General features: G+C 46.1%; 1 protein-coding gene across 1 annotated transcript in view; it reads right to left on the bottom strand.

Annotated features, from left to right (window-relative positions):
• Nucleotides 1-22,837, bottom strand: part of Coq6 (ubiquinone biosynthesis protein COQ6, mitochondrial) — a 45,495-nt gene that overhangs the window by 17,176 nt on the left and 5,482 nt on the right. Inside the window, exons 2-8 of the mRNA XM_084582995.1 lie at nucleotides 20,959-21,090; nucleotides 19,254-19,312; nucleotides 18,458-18,616; nucleotides 11,649-11,759; nucleotides 7,878-7,985; nucleotides 795-857; nucleotides 435-542 (exon numbers count right to left, since the gene is read on the bottom strand). Of these exons, the coding sequence (XP_084439121.1) occupies nucleotides 435-542; nucleotides 795-857; nucleotides 7,878-7,985; nucleotides 11,649-11,759; nucleotides 18,458-18,616; nucleotides 19,254-19,312; nucleotides 20,959-21,090 (740 nt within the window). The remainder of the gene's footprint in view (nucleotides 1-434; nucleotides 543-794; nucleotides 858-7,877; nucleotides 7,986-11,648; nucleotides 11,760-18,457; nucleotides 18,617-19,253; nucleotides 19,313-20,958; nucleotides 21,091-22,837) is intronic.

The raw sequence follows: 22,837 nt of genomic DNA, 5'->3' as shown, positions 1-22,837 counted from the left end.
AAATCTTTGGATAACGAGGTCCCGTTACTTCAACCCTCAGAAACTGAGAAAATCTGAACTAGGAGCATGGTTTTGGCCATATATCTATACGCCTAAAAAAATTTAAAGGTGTTGGACCCTCATTAATTTCAACATGGGCGAGCTTCTGCCAGTTAATTCGAACAGGGGATCATATCGAGGTAAGGATCACACTGCCAGAAATTACTGAAAAAGATCTAGCAAAGCATGAATTGCACAGAACAATGGTGTTCGGAGACACATCCGCACTGTGATAGGCATGATGACAAGTGGATGTTCTCCATTTCCGAAATAAAGCTCAGTCGCAGTTTCAGTTTCATTTTCTTTAACATCACACCATCCCACAACTACAAGCGGATGCACGCACTGGCACACTGTGCCTACGTGACAAACAAGACAGAAGGCTGTAGGCTCACAATACTCTTGTTGAGGGCATCAATGAAACCGTCCTCGGGCAGCTGCATCAGCTTGTCCGCCAGGTCTGAGCGTGCCGTCCACACCAGTGAGGAGTGCTCCGAATCCAGCTGCAAGGAGGAGTGAGCACAACACAGCTGAACGCTACTGGGAGTAACCGATCGAGGGAGACAAAGAAGCCAGCCTTTTCAGTATGCACAGCCTTGTCACAAACAGGGTGAAAGAATCCGAGCGTGTGAAGAAACTTGCTTTCAGGTTAACATGCCTTCATCCTACAGGAACGGATACTTAACAATGCACCTATAACAGTTAAATCGCTATATCACTTAATATGCATTAAGCGATGCCCAGAGATTACTCACCGGAAGCAAGGCCACCACTCCGTGAGGCAGGAACCGTTGCCACGCAACCGAGTTGTCCACCGGCTAGGGCAAGAATGACCGAAGTAAAGCATTTACCAATGACATCACTCACACAAGGATCAAGCTTTCTAAAGGTAGCAAATTCTTTCGTCGACGTAAGGAAATAGAGGAAAGAAACACCAGCGGCTCTGGACCCTAAGGATCTAGAGAAAAATAAGGAAGACAGCAGAGCAGACGCTGAGGAAACCCCCCCCCCCCCCCCCCCCTGCTTAAACAATGAAAGAACTAAAGCATTTTGTACACACCGGACAAGATAGCTGCTATACATACAACGGAGTTTAAAAATCTACCCGTAAGATGATCAGTCGCCTGAAGAGATTAGATATGATCCTAATTTGCTCCCCACTAACCTGATACTAACAGGACTTAAGAGATTAGATATGATCCTAATTCACTCCCCTTACTATCCACTCATGACAGCACATGCCACCCGGCTAACCAAATGCTAACAGCTTGATGTAGGGTTTTTTTAGTGCAAACAAAGACAAAGACCAGAAAGGCGAGACTTACACACACATAGTGCTTGGGTGTGTACGTCTCGCCTTTCTTGTCTTTGTATTTGTTTGCGCTAAAAAACCCCTACATCAAGATGAACAGGAAGTTTTAATGAAATACTAACAGGACTGCTTGTTATAATGAGTAAGTCCCTGCATAAATTGCTCAACTGCGGTGGCCCATTTTCAATGAAGGCAAAAAGCAAGGTGCATGTGTGCTTTGCGATGTCAGTGCACATTAAAGAACCCCAGGAGCATGGTCAAAATTTCAGGAGCCCTCCACTATGGCATCCCTCATAAACTGAGTCGCTTTGGGACAAAAACTCCACAAGCCAAACCCATCCATTGCATAAATTGACTGCAACATGAAAAAGACGCGAGAAAAACAAACATTGCATGTGCATTATGTTGTGATTTCTGTCAACTCTCTATGCCGTCAGTTAATGCCATGATAATAAACCTTTCCTGATCAATTAGAGTAGAATCTTGATGATACGATAACAGTTGATCCGAATTTCGTAATAATACGAATGCCAGAAGTTTTCGGGAAAATCTACATTGTACAGAATGCATTACGATTCGGGATTATACGAATTGTTTTTCAAGTTCACATGAATGACACGAACGCATAACCGGTGCGACCACCCACGCAAGTGGGCGAGCATGCATGGCTACGAGGAGGGCGCCTCTTCACCCCTTTCCCACTCCGCATGTCACGCGGCACTGATCAAACTGGCTGCTGGGCTACCAATAACACATGGGCGATGTCATGCAGTTTCTGATTGGCCTATGGCATTTTGCAAGCTACCGGAGCATGTTGCCACCTCGCAAATGCGCACTCTCTCCTCTCCCTTGCCTCCGCCGATACATCCCTGCATTTGCTGCTCACCTGCTGCTGCGAGTGTTTCGTGTTGCATGAAAATGACATGACCAGACACGAATGCTAGCAAAGTGCATGTCAAAGACACGGATCGTTCAAATTTGACATGTCTTGGAAATGGAAGGCCCTTTTTTAGCTTCTCAAAGAGAAGCTAAAAATTTTGAAGAAGGTTGATGAAAACCCAAAGAAAAAAACGTCTCGACTTAGTGAACGAGCTGGGACTAGCCGCGATGACACTGCGCACTACTGTTGGGCAGTCGGACGCCATTTTAAAGACTGCTCAGCACTTCGGTGTCAATGTAAAGTAAGCAAAGAGCTTCAAGGTGAAGTTGGAAGAAGTTCTGCTGATGTGATGTCGCGAGGTGACTGAAGGTGGATGGCAAAGGATCCGCAAGAAAAAAAACAGACAACACTGCACTTTCTCTTGGTGTCGAAAATTTTCAAGCATCTAGAGGGTGGCTCCATCTCTTGAAAGAAAGTCATGGGCTTGCTTACAAAACTGTTTGCGGACAAGAAAAAAAAAGTAGATTAAACAGCTGTTGGCGACTGGATCGAGTCGCTGCCCACGAGGTATGCGCCATGCAACACTGTCAATGTGGATGAGGCAGGCGCATTCTTCAATCTGCAACCGAGCTAGAGTTTGTGTGTGAAAGGCCAAGCGTGTCGTGATGGCCAGAAGAGTAAAGAAAGAGTGCCCATACTTTTCTGTTGCAAGCTGATGGTTCTGAAAAAATGACGCTCACCATTATCGGCAAGAAAAAGCGAGTGAGATGGACGTTTGTCCAGGCTGGGCTGATTGTTGACATCCAGCCAAGAAAAGTGCAAACCAGCATTACTGACTTTTTCAACCAAAATGAATGAAGATAAATAAACTGTGTATATTATTTTTATGTTAAACTTTGCTTGTTTTGGATCATACGAATTCAGAATAATACTAATATTTTCGGAGCCCCGTGGAATTCACTATCATCGACTTTGTACTGTATGTTCTATCTCAGTCTCGCATCTCCGTAGAAAGGCCTCCTTAGAAAGGCGTTTAGAATGTCAGCCTTAACAGTATACAATATTTTCACAACAATAACATGGCAGTCCACCGCCAACTGCATAAGGACAACTCCACCAGACTTGCATTATCGGGTGAAACCTACTGTACCCCTCCCTGTGGCTATGTTCATGCTTATTCTGAAGCAGAAGACATATTTATTGGCAAAAGAAATTGGGTTAAAACATGAAGCACTTTTTTCTGCCTCTAGATTAAGGCACCACACTAGCAACGTAAGTTATGTCTCTTCGATTTGCCTGCACCAGCTGCACTAGTTCAAGTAGTGCAGCACCGCCGTCCTCGTTTTGCCAGTGCCGCGAGCGCCGTCTGCACTTCTCTCCTCGTTTTGTCAAGGTGCAGGGCTAGTTCTGCACGAGTTCTCGCTCACTCTGCATTCGCTCCAGAAGAGGTGCAGAAAAAAGTGCAGCATGGCGTACGCTCCGCTTGGCCAAGAGCAGACGATGCTGCACATCGTTCTGCATAGCTTTTGTAAAGTCCGTCTCCTTCAGAACCCGTACGGTTCGTTGCTAACGGATCCGCAAATGGTTGCGTATACAGTCGAACCCGGATATATCGAATTCGAAGGGGATCGCGAAATAGTTCGATATATCGATAATTCGATATACAGAAATTGGCTTGTGATGGCACTTACGATGTGAAAAAAACGATACCATATTTGTCGCGTAATCAACCCACGCGCATAATTGAACCCACCCTCCACTTTTGCACCCGAGAATTTGAAAAAAAAAAAAAAATGCATTAAGGCTAGCTCGCTCACATGCAAGCGACTGAGCGATCTCAGCGACAAGCGGCAGCGACAGAGCGAAAATTTTCAAACTTGTTGGAACTGCGTCCCTCTCGCCACTCGAGCCATCGCGGCATCTCAAAACAAGGTTTCTGTGTCGCCGCGGATTTTCGCTTGCATGTCGATGGCGCGCGTCAGTCCGTTTCGGTCGTCTCATCCACAGTTCATTGGCAGCGTGCCAAGATGCTGCGCAGCGATAACGGCAGGGCGCGTTTATGTTTTTATAGCTCCTGCGGTGGCGGGGAGTGAACTTGGCAGAGTGCCCGTGATGGCTCGATTGCACAAGCCTGGTTCGATTTATCACGCGTCATGATCGCAGCAGCTGACCGCGTGCTTTCGCTGATTCATACCATGCAAGGATAAACGCTAAAAAAATAAATAAAATAAATATCCCCGCAAAAAAAAAAAAAAAAACCTACCACTTCTTAACGCCCGCAGCTGCCATATCTTACGCTACGCCGCGCGTACAGCCCAACGATAAGAAAAAACGACTCTCGCAAAAAAAAAACACCAGAGAGAGCCTTTTTAACATCCGCAGGCGCCATAACCACGTCCGCCGCCGCGCCGCCGCACGCAGAGGGTTCGCAACACACGCTGGAGAAAGCGTCCGACGTCGGTCTGAAAACGGGCTGAGCTGGCTTGGCTCATGGGTTGTTGCGCATGCTGAAGGAGAGAGATAGCTCAGCAAAAGAATGGGCACACCCACGCACATGGCTTGCAAACGTCATGTGTTGGCGAATGGGAAACATTAACTGCAGATGTGCGCGCCTTTGGGGAATGGGAGCGACGCTGCCCAGACCAGCCGTCGCCAAACTGTCCCCTCTCATTCCTTCCGCGCGTGGCTTGAAAACGTCACGCGGCAAACGGCCAAGGGTGATGCGATCGTCTTTGGGGAAGGCACACTTTCCAGTGCGTGGTGCGGAGTTCGATATATCGAACGACCGGTGAAATTGAGTTCGATATATGACGCGGCTTTCCTATACTTTTACATGGGATTTTCAAGGGGATATTTCGCGAGTTCGATATAAGCAAAATTCGATATATCCGGGTTCGATATAACCGGGTTCGACTGTACAAGGTAGTTGGGCTGCATGCTGGCGATTGGCATTTTGTTGATGGAGGAGCGGTATTATATGTAGTTGTACCCACATATGTAGTGGTACGTGGCCGCGATACGGCACCTTCGCGCGCGTTGTCCTATGTAGTATTTTTTTTTTTATCGCGTTGTGACCTCGGAAGACGGGTGGGTGCGAACAGAAATCAGTTGCGATCGATCGAGTTTCAGTCGTGCCAAGTATGCGTGCCACAAGACAGCTTGCGCAGCGACTATGCGACATCAAACTTGTCGTCCACGGAGCACATAGAATGTCTGAGAGCGCAATGAGGTACAAACATACGTGCGTCAGCTAGTGCTTTTGGACAGAAGTAAGTTCGTGGAAACCAATCAAGCGTCTTGTTAGGCAGTCTTAATTATTTAAACTAGTACTCGTGGCAACTGCTTACAACGTTAATTCTCTGGTACCCAGGCGCATGAATGGCACCTTCGCAGACCGTCCGATATAACGATCGTGCACAGTCGCACATATTTGGTCAATTGGTGTCACTGTTAGTCGTCGTCACTTTCCGATCGAGCGCTGTAGGCCTACGGCAGCTGGCTTTGAAACTGGACGTGATCATGTTACATCACGCGATGCATGATGCGCGCACGCGTCTGCTAGGTTGCAGAGTCCTACACTGGCGTACTCGTTTTGGCAGCTGCCGCCGCACACCGGTGTCGGAACTAGCACTGCACGCTCGCGTGGCCACCTGGTACCGCTGCAGCACTTTTCAGAACTAGTGCAGCCAGTGCAAGCCACATCGAAGAAACCTATAATAGACTCGGTGAAGCCCATTTAAATCTGAATGGCAGCGTTTCATAGCCACAGAGACCTCAGAGATACTATGTCAAAAAAAGAAAACTGCATACCCCAATGTCTTCACAGTTGGCTTGCGAGAATGGGAAATGGTGTTGACGCTCTCCTTTAATTTCTTATTCTTCTCTTGCCAAAGAGTAATTTGAATATGGCACCTGTGTGAGAATTCCCCTTGGTAATTAAGAAAAATTTTACAGCATTAATGGGCCAATACTGAGCATCAATAAAATACATTTATGAGAGCCTGGTTTATAGGATGTAACATTCCAAAGCGACGCGTAGTAGAGGGCTCCGGAAATTTAGACCACCTGCGGTCCTTTAACGCACACTGGTATCGCACAGAACATGGGCGCCCTTCTTTTCGCCTCCATCAAAAAGTGGCCGCCGAGGCCGGGATTCAATCCCGCATTCTTGTGCACAGTAGTGGAGCATCTTAACCGTAGCGCCACTGTGGCTGGGCTTCATTCACATGAGCAGTATAACACAAATTCGGGGAAGAAAATAGACGCAGAAAGCAATCCCCTGCTACCCGCAGCACTGCTCTTTAATGACAACAAAACAAACATTTTATCGTTGCTAAGCGCACATCAAGAGCGACAATGGAGAGCTGGTGTTAAAGGTACACTGAATAAAAAAAAAATCGCCGTCCAGATTCCTAGCGCAGATGGTAACTATTGCATTGAGGGTGACCAAAACAATACACTTTATGAACAGAAATGAGCGGAAAGTAAGTATTTTAATGAATATTTCTCAAATCGCCGCACCTAGCGGCCTCCTGTGAAAGCTCTGACAAAACCAGATATCACGTCACTTTTACCCGCCTCCCTCATGCCTCCCTCTCTAGCCACCCCCATTGCGAGTGATCGCACCCGCCAAAGGCACCCGCTCATATTTCCCTTCCTCCATGGTACTCATAAAACGCACGGATAGATTTTTTTTTTTTCATTTTTTATTTTGAGCGCAACCCTAAAACATCTCCTCGTGTTCCTACGGACAGCGAACTCAGCGCTCAGCTTTCAACCATGCTGCACATTACTCATCCTTTCCTTCCAGTGCACCTTTCCCTTGACAGCAGCATTCCGCACTCCGTGTGCACAAATCTCGCAGAAAGCCTCGTGCATCTGCCGCGCAGACCCTCTCACCTGCGCGTCAAAAACAACCCACTCTCTCGCCCAGCGACCGCCTTGTTCCCCTCCCCCTCACGCCGGCTTCCTGCATCACTTAGGCAGGCCCTCTCTCAGGTGCAGGGGCGGTGGCGGCGGTGGGGCCATGACATTGCTGAGGGTAAATGTGACGTCACACCAGTCGGGAGCGCGCTGCCTGGGGCCCGGCGGCCGCTCAGTAAACATAAAAAATAAAGCCATAAGCTCAAAACTAACCCGAATTATGTGTCTGTACTAGTGTGCTCATGTCTTAAGAATGCAATTGTGGTGTTTCTAAAATATTCTTGGACATTTATTCAGTATATCTTTAAGGCTACTTTACATCTAATATTGAAGCCATTCATGAAACCTATACTATAGACCACAATAACCATTCCCAAAAATTATACTTACCATCAGTGTTACCAATGGGTGTCAAGAATACAAACCTTAGAGTGCATATAAAGGTTCAACTTTAATCAACTAAGTTTTATTACCTTCCTTTTCAGGCCAAAACAAAATGATGCATACCTATCTACTAACACGAATAGCGACACATATAGAAATTAATAAGAGTCTGCAAGATGACACCCATGAATTAATGTCACTCACTGTTACCAATGAAAAATTTAGGTTCACAATACCCTTCCAGGAAATGTATTTAATTGGAGCCCGACAACTCCACTTAGCGCAGGCTTTTTTTACTGCAGGCAATGTGACAAAGTGAATTGTGGAGCTACGGCCCACCTCACACAGCTTGACAGTGGCAATGATGGACTTTTGGTTGTAGTTCCACTGGAGGCACCTGACACCCATGCTCTTGCGGACTTGTGAGTTGAAGCCATCTGCCCCCACCTGGAGCAGAAGTATTTTTTTACCGCTACTACAAATCATAAAAAGGCTATTAGTTCCCCACTCACACACAAAAAAACGCGAGACAGGAGAGGAAACCACAAAACAATTAAAATGGTATGAAGCGTGAAATTGGCTGCTCTGCTTGCCTTCATGAAAAGTTCAGCTGCAGTAGACAACAATTTCTACCAGGTTCCAGAAAATGCAGGTTTTTATGTTAAGTTATTTGCAAAAAAAAATGAACTATCACAAGCGATACTGTGATTAGTGTGTGAGCCCAAATGATTCAGCAGCTTGTGCAGGAGAATTTTTTACAACCTGAACAGGGCTCTTTCCAAGGAACAAGAGTATGAAGGTAATAATGTACACCCCTCCAGTCCATGTGGCACTGTCAGAATTTATTATGAAATACTTCAACTACAAAAATATACAGAAAACCAAACAACCTGCAAAACTCATTTACTCCAGCATTATGCAAGCTACATCGTTGATTCTGATCTACATAAAGAACTCCCAGTTACTATGCAAGTTTACTGTCAAGGAGACTAGCCAGCACCCGCTAGACTCCATTTTATTTTTATTCTAAAGCAATACCCAGTGCAGCTACAGCCCCACTACCCCATAAGGAATGTCTTCAATCTAAAGCAGCCTTAAAGGGCATCTGAGGAGTTCTTTAGAATTTAATTAGCTGCAACAGTTTGAATGCATGAAGACTGCAGGTGAAGCATGCCGTTTTATTTTTTCTCACCAGCACCTGAAACAGTGAGAGAATTGCCGATTCAACTCCTAATAATGTTTCTTCCCACGGCTATGATGGACCCTCGTCCAAGGAGCTCAACGCTCTTCATTGCTTGGCGGCATTCAGCAAGGCACAGCAGCGTACACCTGACTGCTTATGCATGTGAAGTCATCCCCTGGCCCCTGAAGCCATGCCAATTAACACAATGCCATCACAGCTCTTCAGCTTTCCCTTGAAACACACCATTATTGCACGATTATGATCCGCACCTTTTCTCTTTTTTTTTTTTAAATAGCGCTGAAAAATACATGCGCGTTACAATTGGGTTCAAATCTGAATAACCTCAAAACCGAAATCTCTAAACTTGGAACGAAGCAGCTAAATAAACCATAACTAGCTACATTCCCATCTGTATCATCGATATCAGCAAGCCGGTGAGCTGCCGGAAAGCTGGCATTTCCGGTTTAAGCGGCGACTGTCAACATGGCCGCTATGGTCGACGAGGTGTGAGGCAGTTTAGCCGCAGAAGTGGGATTATCGTGAAAATGAACACTTAATCAAGCACGGAATGTTGCTTTTTTGTGAGTATACGACCTACGCTCGGATCATAATGTATCTGTTCTGTCCCTTAAGGGGGGAGGCTACCTTTGAATACCAACTTTGTTGTTTCTTGAGATAATTGAATGAAATTTTCAGGGTGGACTCATGGCACAGCCATTTGAATAACTGCAAAGTTTCATGGAGCTGCGCACATTGGTACTCAAATTAGAGAAGTATATCAGAATGGTTCATATGGGTTCCTTGTTCCATGCCTGGTGAACTTGCAAAATGTGTTGGCACTATGAAATTCATTATGAAGGTTCCTGAATAGGTACCACAGGGCAAGACAGAGCCCTTTTTTTAAATTTCCCTGCCGAAAACTTTTAGCAGCGCATTGAAGTTAGTGCCACTAATTGGACTTGCATTAGTCTAATTTTGATTGTTTATTATAAATTCCACACTCAATAATTTGAAAAAATGAGCTTGTCTTGCCCTCGGAAATTTATTCAGGCACACAATAAAAAAAACCAGGTGGGAATCCGATTAGCGGTTCCAGAAATATTGCGGGAATAAGCAACCATACCATGAAAAAAATTCATTCTGAGAAAATGGCCCTTGAAGTTTAAAACAGCATTTTCAAGTCTAAAGTTTGTTTTTCACTGCAGCACGTTGTGCCTCCACCTCCCCGATTCCTTCGGAAATTGCATTTTCATGCGAACAGCGGACGACGCTGACGACGCGTTATCGCTTGCGATGACAGACGCGATACGCGAGGCCGAGATCGCCGAGGTTGATAAGGTCGGTACAGCAGGCACGCTTCAAACGACGGCTCCTTACGTTGACGCGAAAGATACGCAGTTGGAAGTGGCAGCGCAGTCGGTCTAGTAGTGATGTAGCAGAAGCAGCACTAATAGAAGCGTCTCTGCGCCCGTTGACAACGCTTTTCGCTAACTTCGCGATTCGGACGGCATTCACAGAACGACGACGTATGCAGTGTTTTGAACTTCTTAGCGCGCATCGTGGCCGACCGTGCAATAATCTACAAAGTGCACATAACCGTTCAAAACACGCCACCAGAATTCGTAACGACCGATGATCACGGCGATCTCAAAATGGTGAAACATCGAGCGATTCAGCGAGCGTACAAAGAACGCCAGCTCAGTAGCAAGCCGGAGCAGACGACGCGCCGGGGAGGGGCTACCGCGTCAGCGCGCGCAGCAGCCAATAGCAGTCGCGCGATCCCCCGCGTTCTCACGGAGCGCGCGCTTTGTCCAATCACAGCCCGAATTCGAGACGCGGGAAGCTCAACAATCCTTGTGAGGCCCCCAATCACAAGCGAGCCATGCTTCTGCTACGCCGCGGACGCCGCCGGCGAAGGCAATATGGAAAAGGGCAAGAATTCACAAACAAAACAAGACCAAGATGGCGGCGCTCGGTTCAGCGGCACAGAAATGGCGCGCGCGCGAAGTTTGGGTACTTTTGCCGTTCGCTCGCGACTCTGGGGCTGCCGCGCCCAGTTGTATATTTAATTTACAGCAGTTCTACGATGAATTAGGCGTTTATAATTATAGGAAAGGTAGTTTATAACATATACAGCCGAGATATGTACTTTTTTAAAAGCCGACTTTTTCGCGATTTTTCGACTTTCAAAGCCCGCGTCCCCCCTTAAGCGAAATTTGAAAAAAAAAAGAAAAAAGAAAAAACTGTGCTGCTGGTATCCGGGCGGGCATTCCGAGGTATCTTCGTTCATTCTAGCGAGCCAAATCCTTGTGCGACCTATGTACATTTTCTAGATTTAGCACAGCAGCGTTGGAATGAGCCCTTTCACGATTTTCACACAAGGGACAGCGTCGCTTCTCTCGCGTACCTTGCTCTGCGGTTATTTCCGATCGCTGATGCATTTGCTTTCGGATCGAGTCATTTGCGGCCCGCTTCGTCGTTCCATGCATCTCGAGCTGGGCATCGCGTCGGCGCGGCAGCTTTCGGCGTGCGAAAATTCTGAAAAGCAACGCCGCATGCATTCCAGCCTTTACTGCTGATTTCATCCTCTTTTTTACCATATCTACCTTTTCCTTTTACACTTTGCCTCGTCTCTTCCTTGACCATTTACACTAGTTCCGACATATGAAGTTCTAGCACAGATAAGATACCAAAAGGCATCGGCAGCATATTATTTTGTAAGCGGTCGTTACCAACCAAAGCAATGAAATGCAGAAAGTGGCCACTTCTACAGTGTACCTTTCAGGCAATGAACTTCAAGGTTTATCCTCATAGCAGAGCGTAGGAAAGAGAATTTCCCATGCAGCCGCCATTGCTAACACATCTTCCTATTAATGTTAACAAGCTTCTTCCCATGAAAAAGAACCCAAGCAATATTGCAACTGCACCAGCAGAGAAGTCTCAAGAGGCTTGTCTTCTCCGAGAACATGAATTCGAACGGGCGGACAAGGGTCCACTGGGTCATGACGCTCCAGTGTTGGCAGCTCATAGTTCACCACCTGCAAAAGCACACAAATTAAAAAGAAAAGCTATAACAGCATGAATAACTTAAAACAGCTACTTAATATACCATATTTACTTGCATAATGCTCGCACTTATTTTAGCGGAAAATTGATGCTAAGTTGGGGGGTGCGATAATTGCGCAGGGAAAATTTTCAAGCAAATGTTTTGGAGAGCTAAAAGCAAATTTAAATAGATGCGAATTGGGATTCTTAGGTCAGCTATTGTAAATATAACCAAAACAATACTTTCAAGAAGAACTTAACCTCGTTATAAAAGTATGGGGTCGCCAAAAGCACTTTATTTACCGCACGCAGCTTCATCATCACTCCCTGTGTTCCGTGGTATAATGCTCACAGCAGACCATACAGTTCTACTCTTGATCAGAGACTTGATCCGAGTCCATATCGACACTGCAATCACTGTCTCCAGTAGCGCACTATGCAGAACTCATTGACGCCGAAGTGCCTGCTGGCAGCGCGGTTGCTATGTTGTAGCCCGTACTCGAAAGCTTTCAGCTTAAAAGCAGCTGTATAACTTGCGTAATGCCCCACTGCAATGCGGCACTAAGAACACGGTAGACGGTGGAACAAAGAAAGTAACACGAACGGAAAGAACAATGATAATGAGACGCGGAGAAAAAAAAACGAGCATAACCAATGATGATGATGATCTATCCGAGCATGGTATCGCCGCCTGGCAGCACATGCACACGAGGCCAGCTAGGTTCAGTAGCGCTCAAAAGATGGCGCTTGTTATTACTAGCAGACGACTCTCGCGGTGGTACAATTGGTGGTGAGATTATGCGAGGAAAAAAAAATTCAAATTTTTGAAGTCCAATGTTGGGGGTGCGAGCATTATGCAAGCAAATACGGTAGTAACTGAAACCCGTCGCAGCCAAGAATTCAAGACTAGCATGCATTCGTTACAAAGTCAATCAAAATATGTTGCTATTCAACTTGGTTCTGAATATACTGTAAACAGATGTGGCTATGCAGGGTGTCTAACAAACCACTAATTTCAAAATTCCTGACTTTTCCAGGTTTTCCCTGACAAGTGAACAGGCTAAAAAATGTAGCTGCTCATGATAATGAGCTTAGATGAATAATTCACAATAAAAAGCTCATTATTATTCATAGTCTGCAATGTACAATAGTGAAAAGGTTGTCATTCGTTTCAATGGCCGTTGAGAACGTCAAAACTTTACTGAAAATTAAAAGATCACCGATGCCACTGATGACAGCCTCAGAGCACGCACGCAACCCACCCTGCAAACAGCTGATATATTCCAATACAATATGGCTGCGCGAGCGTGTGCTTGGAAGCCCGGATTGCCGATCGCTTTCACGCTGGCCGCTGCCGACACGGTTATTCCTGCGTATTGTCACATACTACTCAAATGCAGCGCTTCCGCATATTTTATTGAGCACCCACTTCACGTGCGTATTGGTTCTTCTATTGTGGCGGCTCAGCTATGCGCTGGCGTCGAAGTAAAATATAGCACCTCGCCTTATGGCGTGACCACACCACAGTGGCGGCCGTGCTCTGGCGAGAGAGCACAAAAAAAAAAAAGTTGCATGAATAACATACTTTCTGTGCACCAGCTTAAAATAAAGATGCACTGAAGAATTTATCGTGCCATTTTCACAGACTGACCTGGAGAAATTTTTAGTGGTTTCCCTAACATTTCACTGATTTTTCCCAGTGCATGGAGTTCCCCTGACAATTCCTGGTTTTCCCGGTTTTTAGACACCCTGCTGCAAAGCCAACATTCCTAATACTGGCCAGCTACTGCAGTGGGTAGAAACTAGCCCCGATGCAGTCAATTCTGAACCTAATACATGTTTTACCATCAACTGGCGGAAGGTGACATCTGACTGGTTTGCTCCTGCCTTTTTCTTGATGACTTGGGTGTAAATGTTGCAAGTGTTATGTATGCGCACAACTGCAACTCTGCTTCTCATCCTGTAGCGCCATCTCTACGTGGCCGCCTCAATCCTAACAAGGCTCCAGACAGCGCCACCTACGTAACCACGACCCAAGTTCAAATCCTGAATAAACCTTAGTTCCTTTTCTGTTCACAACTGGGCTGGTCCGTGTCGTCAGTCTCTCCGACATTAACCAACATAACATGGTGTCAGAATAACCTAGAGCCCCGTAAATATGGCCAGTGTGTTTCTGCAACCACCTCCTCACTTCGAGCCCAGCGACAACCCGCACCAGGCATGGGAAGACTGGAAAGACGCCTACAACATCTACGAACTCGCATGTGAGTACGCCAGCAAGCCTCCCGCTACTCGCAAGGCCCTACTCCTCCATGTTCTCAGGCCCCGCGGCCGCCGCGTCGCCCAGACATTCCCCCCTCAACCTCCGTGCGCCGACGGCGCGCAGACGCCGGATCAAGTTACGTACCTCCTCGAGCAGTTCGACGCTCTGTAGAAGCCATACAAAAACGTAATACAGGCGTCGGCTGTCTTCAACAGCATGCAACAAAAAGCAAACCAACCGTTCGACGACTTTGTAACTGACCTCCGGAGGCAAGCAGAAAAATGCGACTTTGGAGAAAAAGCAGAGAGGCTCATAGGGGACCGCATCGTTGTCGGAATTAGAGACGCGGCATTGAGGGAGCGACTTTTCCATGAACGGGACCTCACGCTTGACAAAATAATTACAACGTGCAAAGCAGCAGAGATTTCTAAGAAACACGTAAAAGACCTGCAAGAGCCCAAGCTTGAAGTGCAAGCTATAAACAATCAGAAAAGATGGAACTCGTCAAAACAACCAGCTTCGAGGACCCTGCATTCGATCCCACAGCAGAAGCAGCAACGCAAATGCTCGCGCTGTGGAACAACGCACAAGCCGCGCGCCTGCCCCGCTTACGGTCACAACTGTTACGCCTGCGGCAAATTCGGGCATTTTTCGAGCATGTGTAAACAACGTCAACGAGGCAGCAACTCAAGTCAGCGAATCAGGCTCCTTGAAGGTCCTCAGCAGCAGGATCAGCAACAAGAATTCTTCCTGGAGAGCCTCGATCTCCTGAACGTAAACAGTGCCTCAGAATGGTTCGAAACAGTCTGCGTGAATGGTCACAGCATCGTGTTCAAGTTGGACATCGGCTCCGACGTGAACATCATGCCCATGCATCAAATCAGAAACTGGCGTATGCAACCAGACATGAAGCCGACGCATGCACGAGTGATGACGTACAGCGGGCAGGAACTTCCTATATATGCTGAATGCCAACTGAAATGCTCAGCGGGCGAAAACTCTTGCGTCTTGAATTTCCTCGTCGTCAAACAGCCGCTAAAGCCAATCTTAGGCGCCGACGCATGCAAGGCATTGCAGCTCATCAAAAGAGTACAGCCGCAGCGAACAACTGTAGCTGCATGCACAGCAACCCAGATCATAAGGAACATGCTCGACGACTTTTCTGATGTATTTGAAGGCATTGGGAAATTGCCTGGGGTGTGCTCTATACAACTGAAAGAAGGAGTGATTCCTACGGTGTCAGCTCCACGCCGAGTACCCTGTGCAATAGAGCACAAAGTGAAGGCCGAACTGCAACGGATGGAAGAGAACAGCATCATAATGAAGGTGACAGAGCCTTCCGAGTGGGTTCACCCAGTTGTCATTATTCACAAAAAAGATGGCAACGTAAGGCTGTGTTTGGACCCTCGCAACCTTAACGCAGCTGTGAAAAGACAGCACTATCAGGTTCCAGTCCCTGAAGAGTTATTCACAACGCTGAATGGTGCTAAGATTTTCTCTGTTCTCGATGCTAAAAGTGCATTCTACCAGCTGGTCCTAGACGAGCCAAGCTTGCGCTTGTGCACTTTCACGACGCCCTGGGGACGCTATCGTTTCCTTCGGGTTCCATTTGGCCTTGCAACAGCTCCTGAACTTTTCCAACAAGCCATAGACAGGGTGTTTGAGCAGCAACCAATTGTCAAGCCCTATTTTGACGACATCCTTGTGGCATCAAGAAACCTTGAAGAACATGCGGGCGACCTGAGACAGGTGCTGACCATCGCCAGAGCCAACAACCTGAAACTTAACAAGGAAAAGCTCCAGCTGGCTTTGACGTCCATTACATACCTTGGACACCAACTATCATCCCATGGGATTGCTCCAGACACAGCAAAGGTGACAGCCATCGAGTCTATGCCACTGCCAACAAACAAGCAAGAACTGCAGAGATTTCTTGGAATGGTTACCTACTTGACGAAATTCATTGCCAACTTTTCGGAACTCACAAGCCCTCTTCGTGAACTACTGAAGACGGATGTTCACTGGCACTGGACGCAACAACATACCGACATCGTCAAGCTCGTGAAGTCAAGGTTGATTACGGCACCCGTTCTTCGCTATTTTGATCCATCAAAGCCCGTGACAATTTCTACGGACGCCAGCTTCTATGGAATGGGATCAGTCTTACTGCAAGTAGGCAGACCCGTGGCCTACGCTTCAGCAGCTCTCACAGCCACCCAGCAGCAGTATGCGCAAATCGAGAAAGAACTGCTAGCCGTCGTGTTTGCGTGTGAAAGATTTCATTAATACACGTTGGCACGAGAAGTGACCATACAGTCGGATCACAAACCTCTGATTGGCCTGCAGAATAAGGACCTGAACAAAATGTCACCCCGACTTCAAAGGCTACTACTGCGCCTCCAGCGGTACACCGTGACTCTGACTTACGTTCCGGCAAAACAACTAGCAGTTACAGATGCCTTATCAAGAGCTCCCGATGGGTCAACAAGAATGGAAACAGCAGATCAGGATCCCGGACTTGACGTTTCAAGTTTGGTTCAAGCAACTCCTAGCAGACTTCGCGAGATCGCTGAGGAGACATCACAAGATTCGACTCTTCAAACAGTAGCCAAATACATCAAAGAAGGATGGCCTCAAAAACTCGCACAGGTAGACAACAAAGTCAAACCATTCTACCATGTGAGAAGCGAGCTCTACACAACGGAAGGCTTCGTGTGCTACGGCCAACGCTTGGTTATACCAGCCGCATGCCAGGCAAATGTGCTTCGCACGCTCCACCAAGCACACCGCGGAATCTTGCGTGCAAGGGTTTGGCAAGCCAGAGTGTGTATTGGCCAACTCTAAACCATGACATCGAGACTTTGGTCAAGAGCTGTTGCATATGTCAATCACGTCAAATTGGCAATCCACACCAGCCTTTATTGGACCAAGCCCTTCCTGATCGACCTTGGCAACAACTCGCCATGGACTTCTTCCATCTGCAGGGAAAGACATACCTGCTGATTGTCGATTATTTTTCCAAGTATGTAGAGGTTCGGCAGATGAGAACAACCACAGCAAGTTCGCTCATACAGGTACTGAAAAAAACATTTGCCAGGTTTGGCATTCCTGTGACAATCGTATCTGATCAGGAACCACCCTTCGACAGCGACGAGCTTAGAAAGTTCTTCCGTGAGTGGGACGTGACACACCAGCCTTCTTATCCTTTGTACCCCCGTAGCAATGGTCAAGCGGAAAGAACGATACAGACCATCAAGGCTATGATGACTAAAGCAGCCGAGGAAGGCAACGACCTAGCAGTAGTGCTCCTCAACTACCGCTCCACACCAATACCAGGAGCAAAATCACCGGCTGAGCCCCTGATGGGTAGAAAGCTTCGCACATTCCTACCAACACTACCAAGTGCCTTGAAACCAAGCTTTCCAACTGAGGCTCACCAGAATCTTCTGCAAGAAAGGCAGAAACAACAACACAAGCATGCTGACCTGCACACAAGAAACCTTCCTCCGCTTGTTCCTGGCCAACCCGTATGGCTCCGAAATAGCCGCAACTGGATAAAGCCACCGTGGTAAATGTGGGCCCAAAGCCTTGAAGGTACGCCGTGAAAACAGACACCGGAGGCATTTTTGTAAGAAATCGAACCCACCTGCGACCTCGAACGGCGGAACGTCCTACTGCCCAAACTTCGCCGGAAGACTACGAGATAATCGACTCAAGCACTCCTCAACAGAACCCAGAATATCCGGTCCTTCCTACCCAACCACTTCAAGTACCTTCTCGCCCACCTCATACTACTCGATCAGGAAGAAGGATCAAGCCTCCTGTACGTTATCCGAGCCCAATCAGTGACTTCAGATAACCAGGATATTCCGTGTGCAACCTTCTCAATTTTTGTTAAAGAAGGGCGTGTTATGTATGCGCACAACTGCAACTCTGCTTCTCATCCTGTAGCGCCATCTCTACGTGGCCGCCTCAATCCTAACAAGGCTCCAGACAGCGCCACCTACGTAACCGCGACCCAAGTTCAAATCCTGAATAAACCTTAGTTCCTTTTCTGTTCACAACTGGGCTGGTCCGTGTCGTCAGTCTCTCCGACAGTAACCAACATAACAGCGAGAAATCCTTGTTACTGTGTGCCCCCTGACACAAGTTTCTGTATAGTAAATGACTTAGGTTCAGATGCCAGTAACAAGAGATTTGCATGGATGTTTGCTCAGAAAACTGAGAGGTATTTGCACTACGCTATGTAGTGTAAAAACCTTGCAATAGCTGTCGTGCTCTCCTATACACACGATGAAAACAATGTCTATAAAAAAGAGCAATGCTGGACATGTAACACAGTGTAATAGCTATCATATGGCCCCTCACATTCCTTCGCAGGATGGGCATCTATATGCCTATCGTTGCAGATTCGGAAAGCATCTTCACCTTGACCCCAGAGCAGACTCTAACAACTTCCGAAGGCAGCTGGGCCAAGCGACGGTACAGGGCATCGGCAAGGTTGGTCATGTCCACGTCAAACGCCACTTCTCCAGCTGCCGTGCGGCCAAAAAAGGCAATGGAGGCGGAGGAGTGAGACTCCCATACCTGCAACCACGTTCACTTCTTCACACCAAGAAAAGAAAAAGTAAACCTACAATTAACCAGCTGGTTAAAGATCAATCACAACACCCTGTTAGCAGGGCCGCAGGACAATAACCATTTACATAGGTCTCCAGCCCTCCATAGCACCCCAAGCATGTCCGCACTCAAAATGTTTGTTAACAAGCTTCTGACAACGCAGTCAACAGAAAACCTTACTCAATGTTTACCTGTTGGCTACGATAAAAATAAACTAGAACCCTTCATGCAAAAGAAGCAAACACAGAGCAGTCAAGGCAGGTGCCAAGAAAGCTGCTATAGCGACAAGTAGCCAAACTGGTACATTTGAAAAATGTATGGAGTGTTGCAAAAGGTCAGCCACCTCCTTTTCTTTTTATCATTCTCAATTTCACACACTTGCCAATGTGATCATCTTAGAAATGTTTTTGCAATAAACCAATGAACGCTTAATGACAACCCTCGTTTGGCAGGCATAATAGTTTATGATGCATCACGTACGACACAGACAGTGAAAACATGAAATCAAAATGTTTAGCAAGCTTGGCATAGCTAAGCTCATCCCATAATTGGGTGGCAAATTTGGGAGCCATGCTAGCATACTGCTTCTTATAGCGATACTGACCCGCATCCGCTTGACTGTTTGCACCTTGGACTTTGGCAGCATGTTCCACACTCCGAGGGCTGTCAAAAGAATGCAGACGCACAGGTGAAACCATGAACCCTTTGAGTTTACAACTGAAAGTACACACTCGGAGCATAGGCCACAGAAAAGCGAGCCAAATGCACAAAAAAGCGAGCCAAATCATTTTACGTATACTACTTGACTAAATTTGTGTGCTAATATGATACTACTAGTAGCAAAAAGTGAAATGTTCGCAACATTTTTAATACAAATATCTATGCTATGTTCCTTCATTAAAGAGACATGAGCGACTATTTGAAAATGGGTAGCATGAACGCAGAACATTGTATTCTGTAGACAATGTGACCAGTTTCCCTGAAAACGGTTGTAAAGCATAAATCACTGCTACCTGCTTTTTCATAAGTAAACTGGGATGAGGCTACCCCCCCCCCCCACACCCCCACATCTTTTGCATACTCGTCTCTGAACCCATCATCACTCACTCCCAAATGAAAATCACACAGTTCATTTCATCACCAATCTAATGAGTTTAGATGAAGTTGATTAGATCAAGTAACAAAAGAAAGCTCTATTTCAAATTCCAATTTTCTTGGGAAAAATTTCGGGGCACTTTAGCTCTGCCTTTAAGTGTATAATAACATGGCATCAATGGCTCATGTCTGTAGCTGCCGTTGTGAATACTTTGTGTACATGCACTTTGCCACCCACATAAACATAAATTTCTGAAAGGGTAACATGGCTGTAGGCAGAATTTTAAATTTAATTCGCAAAAATGTTTGAGAGTTTAATGGAAATAATATTGTTATGCCAATTACACTGCGCCACGCGATGCTGCGGGTGAAGAAGAGAATGACAAGGTGGAAGCACTCTAACTGTTCCTTGCATTCATTCATTCCCCATCTATACTGCAAGTAACAAACTTATCCTCATAGCAACATTATGATCGCTTATACAAAATTTCACAATTATACTTTCAGAAACCTTTTATATTTTTCTCCCTTAATTTTCGTGAAAATCCAGCAGAGGTAACAAAATGTGGCGAAGAGTAGTTCAACAATTTGTTTGTTTTTTTCTCGTTATTTCATTTTTTATTATGTGCATTTTGTGTGTTGCATGGGACAGTGCCGAGAGTATTTCCGAAGATTTGCAAAACGCACACCTTCGCAGTAACAGTCAACAGCAAAGGACTAGAAAGCAAAACATTGGATTCTGTCAATCATCTTTTCATCACACATGAAGTAACAGAAACAAAGTGACTCCTGTGTACACTGAGCGGCAGCCTTCATATTTTAGTATCCTCTTTGGCTCTAGGTTAGTGGAATATCATTTTGGTGCCGCCTTGGCACAAATCATTAAATATGACTCCTTTACAGCAGCACATACAAGGCCTAATGCATTGGGAGCAGCGCTCCCACCACTGTACTTATAGTAGCACTCACTCCCATCACAAACCAAATCATTACCAAGAGTTTAACTCCAGAAGCAGCCTATTTTCCTACTTTTTTGAAACATCAAGCTGCTTGTGAAGGAGAAAAAAAATTTTTATAAACTAATCGGCAGCAGCTTGCGAAGCAGAAATGGTGCAAGCGTTTCACCCCTCCCCCATTCCTCCCCCAGTATATCCTGGAAAACTGGCACCAAGAAAGAGCAAAGATACCTGCTTCTCGCAAAACCCTGTTCATACCTTGCAGAAAGCTCCGGCTTCCTGGTGTCAGTGCATAGACACGGTTGCTCCAGTTTTCCTCATCATGGTCGGAACGAAGTTGCCGTCTGTCAATGAGCAGCACCCGTTTGTTGGCAAAGGCCTCCGATGTTCCTGTACAGTTGGTAGAGAGAAAGACCCCTTAGCAACGAATACAGTGTACTGAAGAAAGCTGAAAAGTGCAATAGCTTGGTGATCAACCACGTTTCACAGAGTAAAAGAAGCCCAGAACTCTGCAAGTAAATCTTTTCCAGAAGCAATACAAGAGTATTCAGCCCCCTGTAGTAACTGCACGTAGTCTTTTGATTATACCGCACAAATAGAGCAGGATAGTAAGATGCACTAAACATAAAAAGAGATGTATACATGTTGAATGGATAAGCCTCAAAAGTGACATTCTTGGTGTCACACTGTTGGAGGAAGATTGGATCCTGAGAAGAATCCTTTCAGAATGTTAAGTGGACTTTACCCTGCACTGCAATTACCCCATCAGAATGCACTGGTGCCAGACAGCATTTGTACTGGGTATACTCCCAGAACACATTTAATATAAATGATACCGAAATCAATGCGTACTAATTTTTATATCCTGGCCAAAATATGATTTCCAGTCATTCTCCCATATGTTGCTTGAGAAAGGATTCAGTTGGGAATCTGCAGTGTGAAAGTTAGGGTAAAGGTCAACGAAAGCTGTAACATTGATATCGTTACCTCCCTTATAGCTAAGCTTGTAGTCGGCACAGAAAGGAATAACAAAGACAAAGGGCCTATTATAATTGAACCAGGCCAGCTTCATTATTCATCCTGATGGGCTAGGGATGACAGATGACACCTTGCAGAGACAACACCTGTGACAACTTGAGAAACTTCGCAGAATGGACATCAAAAGAACTCGTCAGTTAGTACAGCTTTTTATATATATATATATGAAGGAAAGAAGCCAACAGTCGGCGAGGCCAAGGAAAGCATTGGGGATTGCACTTTGTCTTTTTTTTTTAATTTTTACTTGATAATCACATAAATTAGTAATGTGATGTGTTTAGGGGAAAGATAAATAAACACAAAGTAAAAGGAAAAACAACGTGCCAATGGTGGGAACCGAACCCACGACCTCCGAATATCGCGTCCGGTGCTCTTCCAACTGAGCTACATCAGCCGCTGTCCCCCTTGCTACTTTCTTGGGTATTAATGCTGTCTGTATACGAACCTTGAGAGTGTTCACCAGCGCCAACCTCAACTAAAGCGGTGGACGTGGAACGTCCTGTGTTACCGCCAGCGTCAGTAGAACGTGATCAAGAGCGAGGGCGAAAGCTGTGCTAGAACCCTCTTACGCTACCTATGGCTTCAAGACTGCCAGAACCGAGACCCCTGTAAGCTACAAGCAGATAAATGAAGGGGAAATGAGGGTGCTCGTTATAATATATGAAGGAAAGAAGTCAACAGTCGTCGAGGCCAAGGAAAGCATTGGGGATTGTACTTTGTCTTTTTTGTTTTAATTCTTACTTGATAATCACATAAATTAGTAATATAATGTGTTTAGGGGAAAGATAAATGAACACAAAGTAGAAGGAAAAACAATGTGCCGATGGTGGGAACTGAACCCACGACCTCCGAATATCGCGTCCGGTGCTCTTCCAGCTGAGCTACATCGGCCGCTGTCCCCCCTGCTACTTTCTTGGGTATTAATGTTGTCTGTATACGAACCTTGAGAGTGTTCACCAGCGCCACCCTCAACTATAGCAGTGGACGTGGAACGTCCTGTGTTACCACCAGCGTATATATATATATATATAAACTACACTTTTTTTCATGCCTCTCTAAGCACCTAATTTAAGAAAACTTCACAATGAGCTGGTTCCAA

The sequence above is a fragment of the Amblyomma maculatum genome, chromosome 10, assembly GCF_055883805.1.
Source record: "Amblyomma maculatum isolate TAMU_Amacu chromosome 10, ASM5588380v1, whole genome shotgun sequence".
NCBI lineage: Eukaryota > Metazoa > Arthropoda > Arachnida > Ixodida > Ixodidae > Amblyomma > Amblyomma maculatum.
The sequence above is the reverse complement of the archived record's forward strand: the minus strand, read 5'-3'. Positions and strand labels throughout refer to the sequence as shown.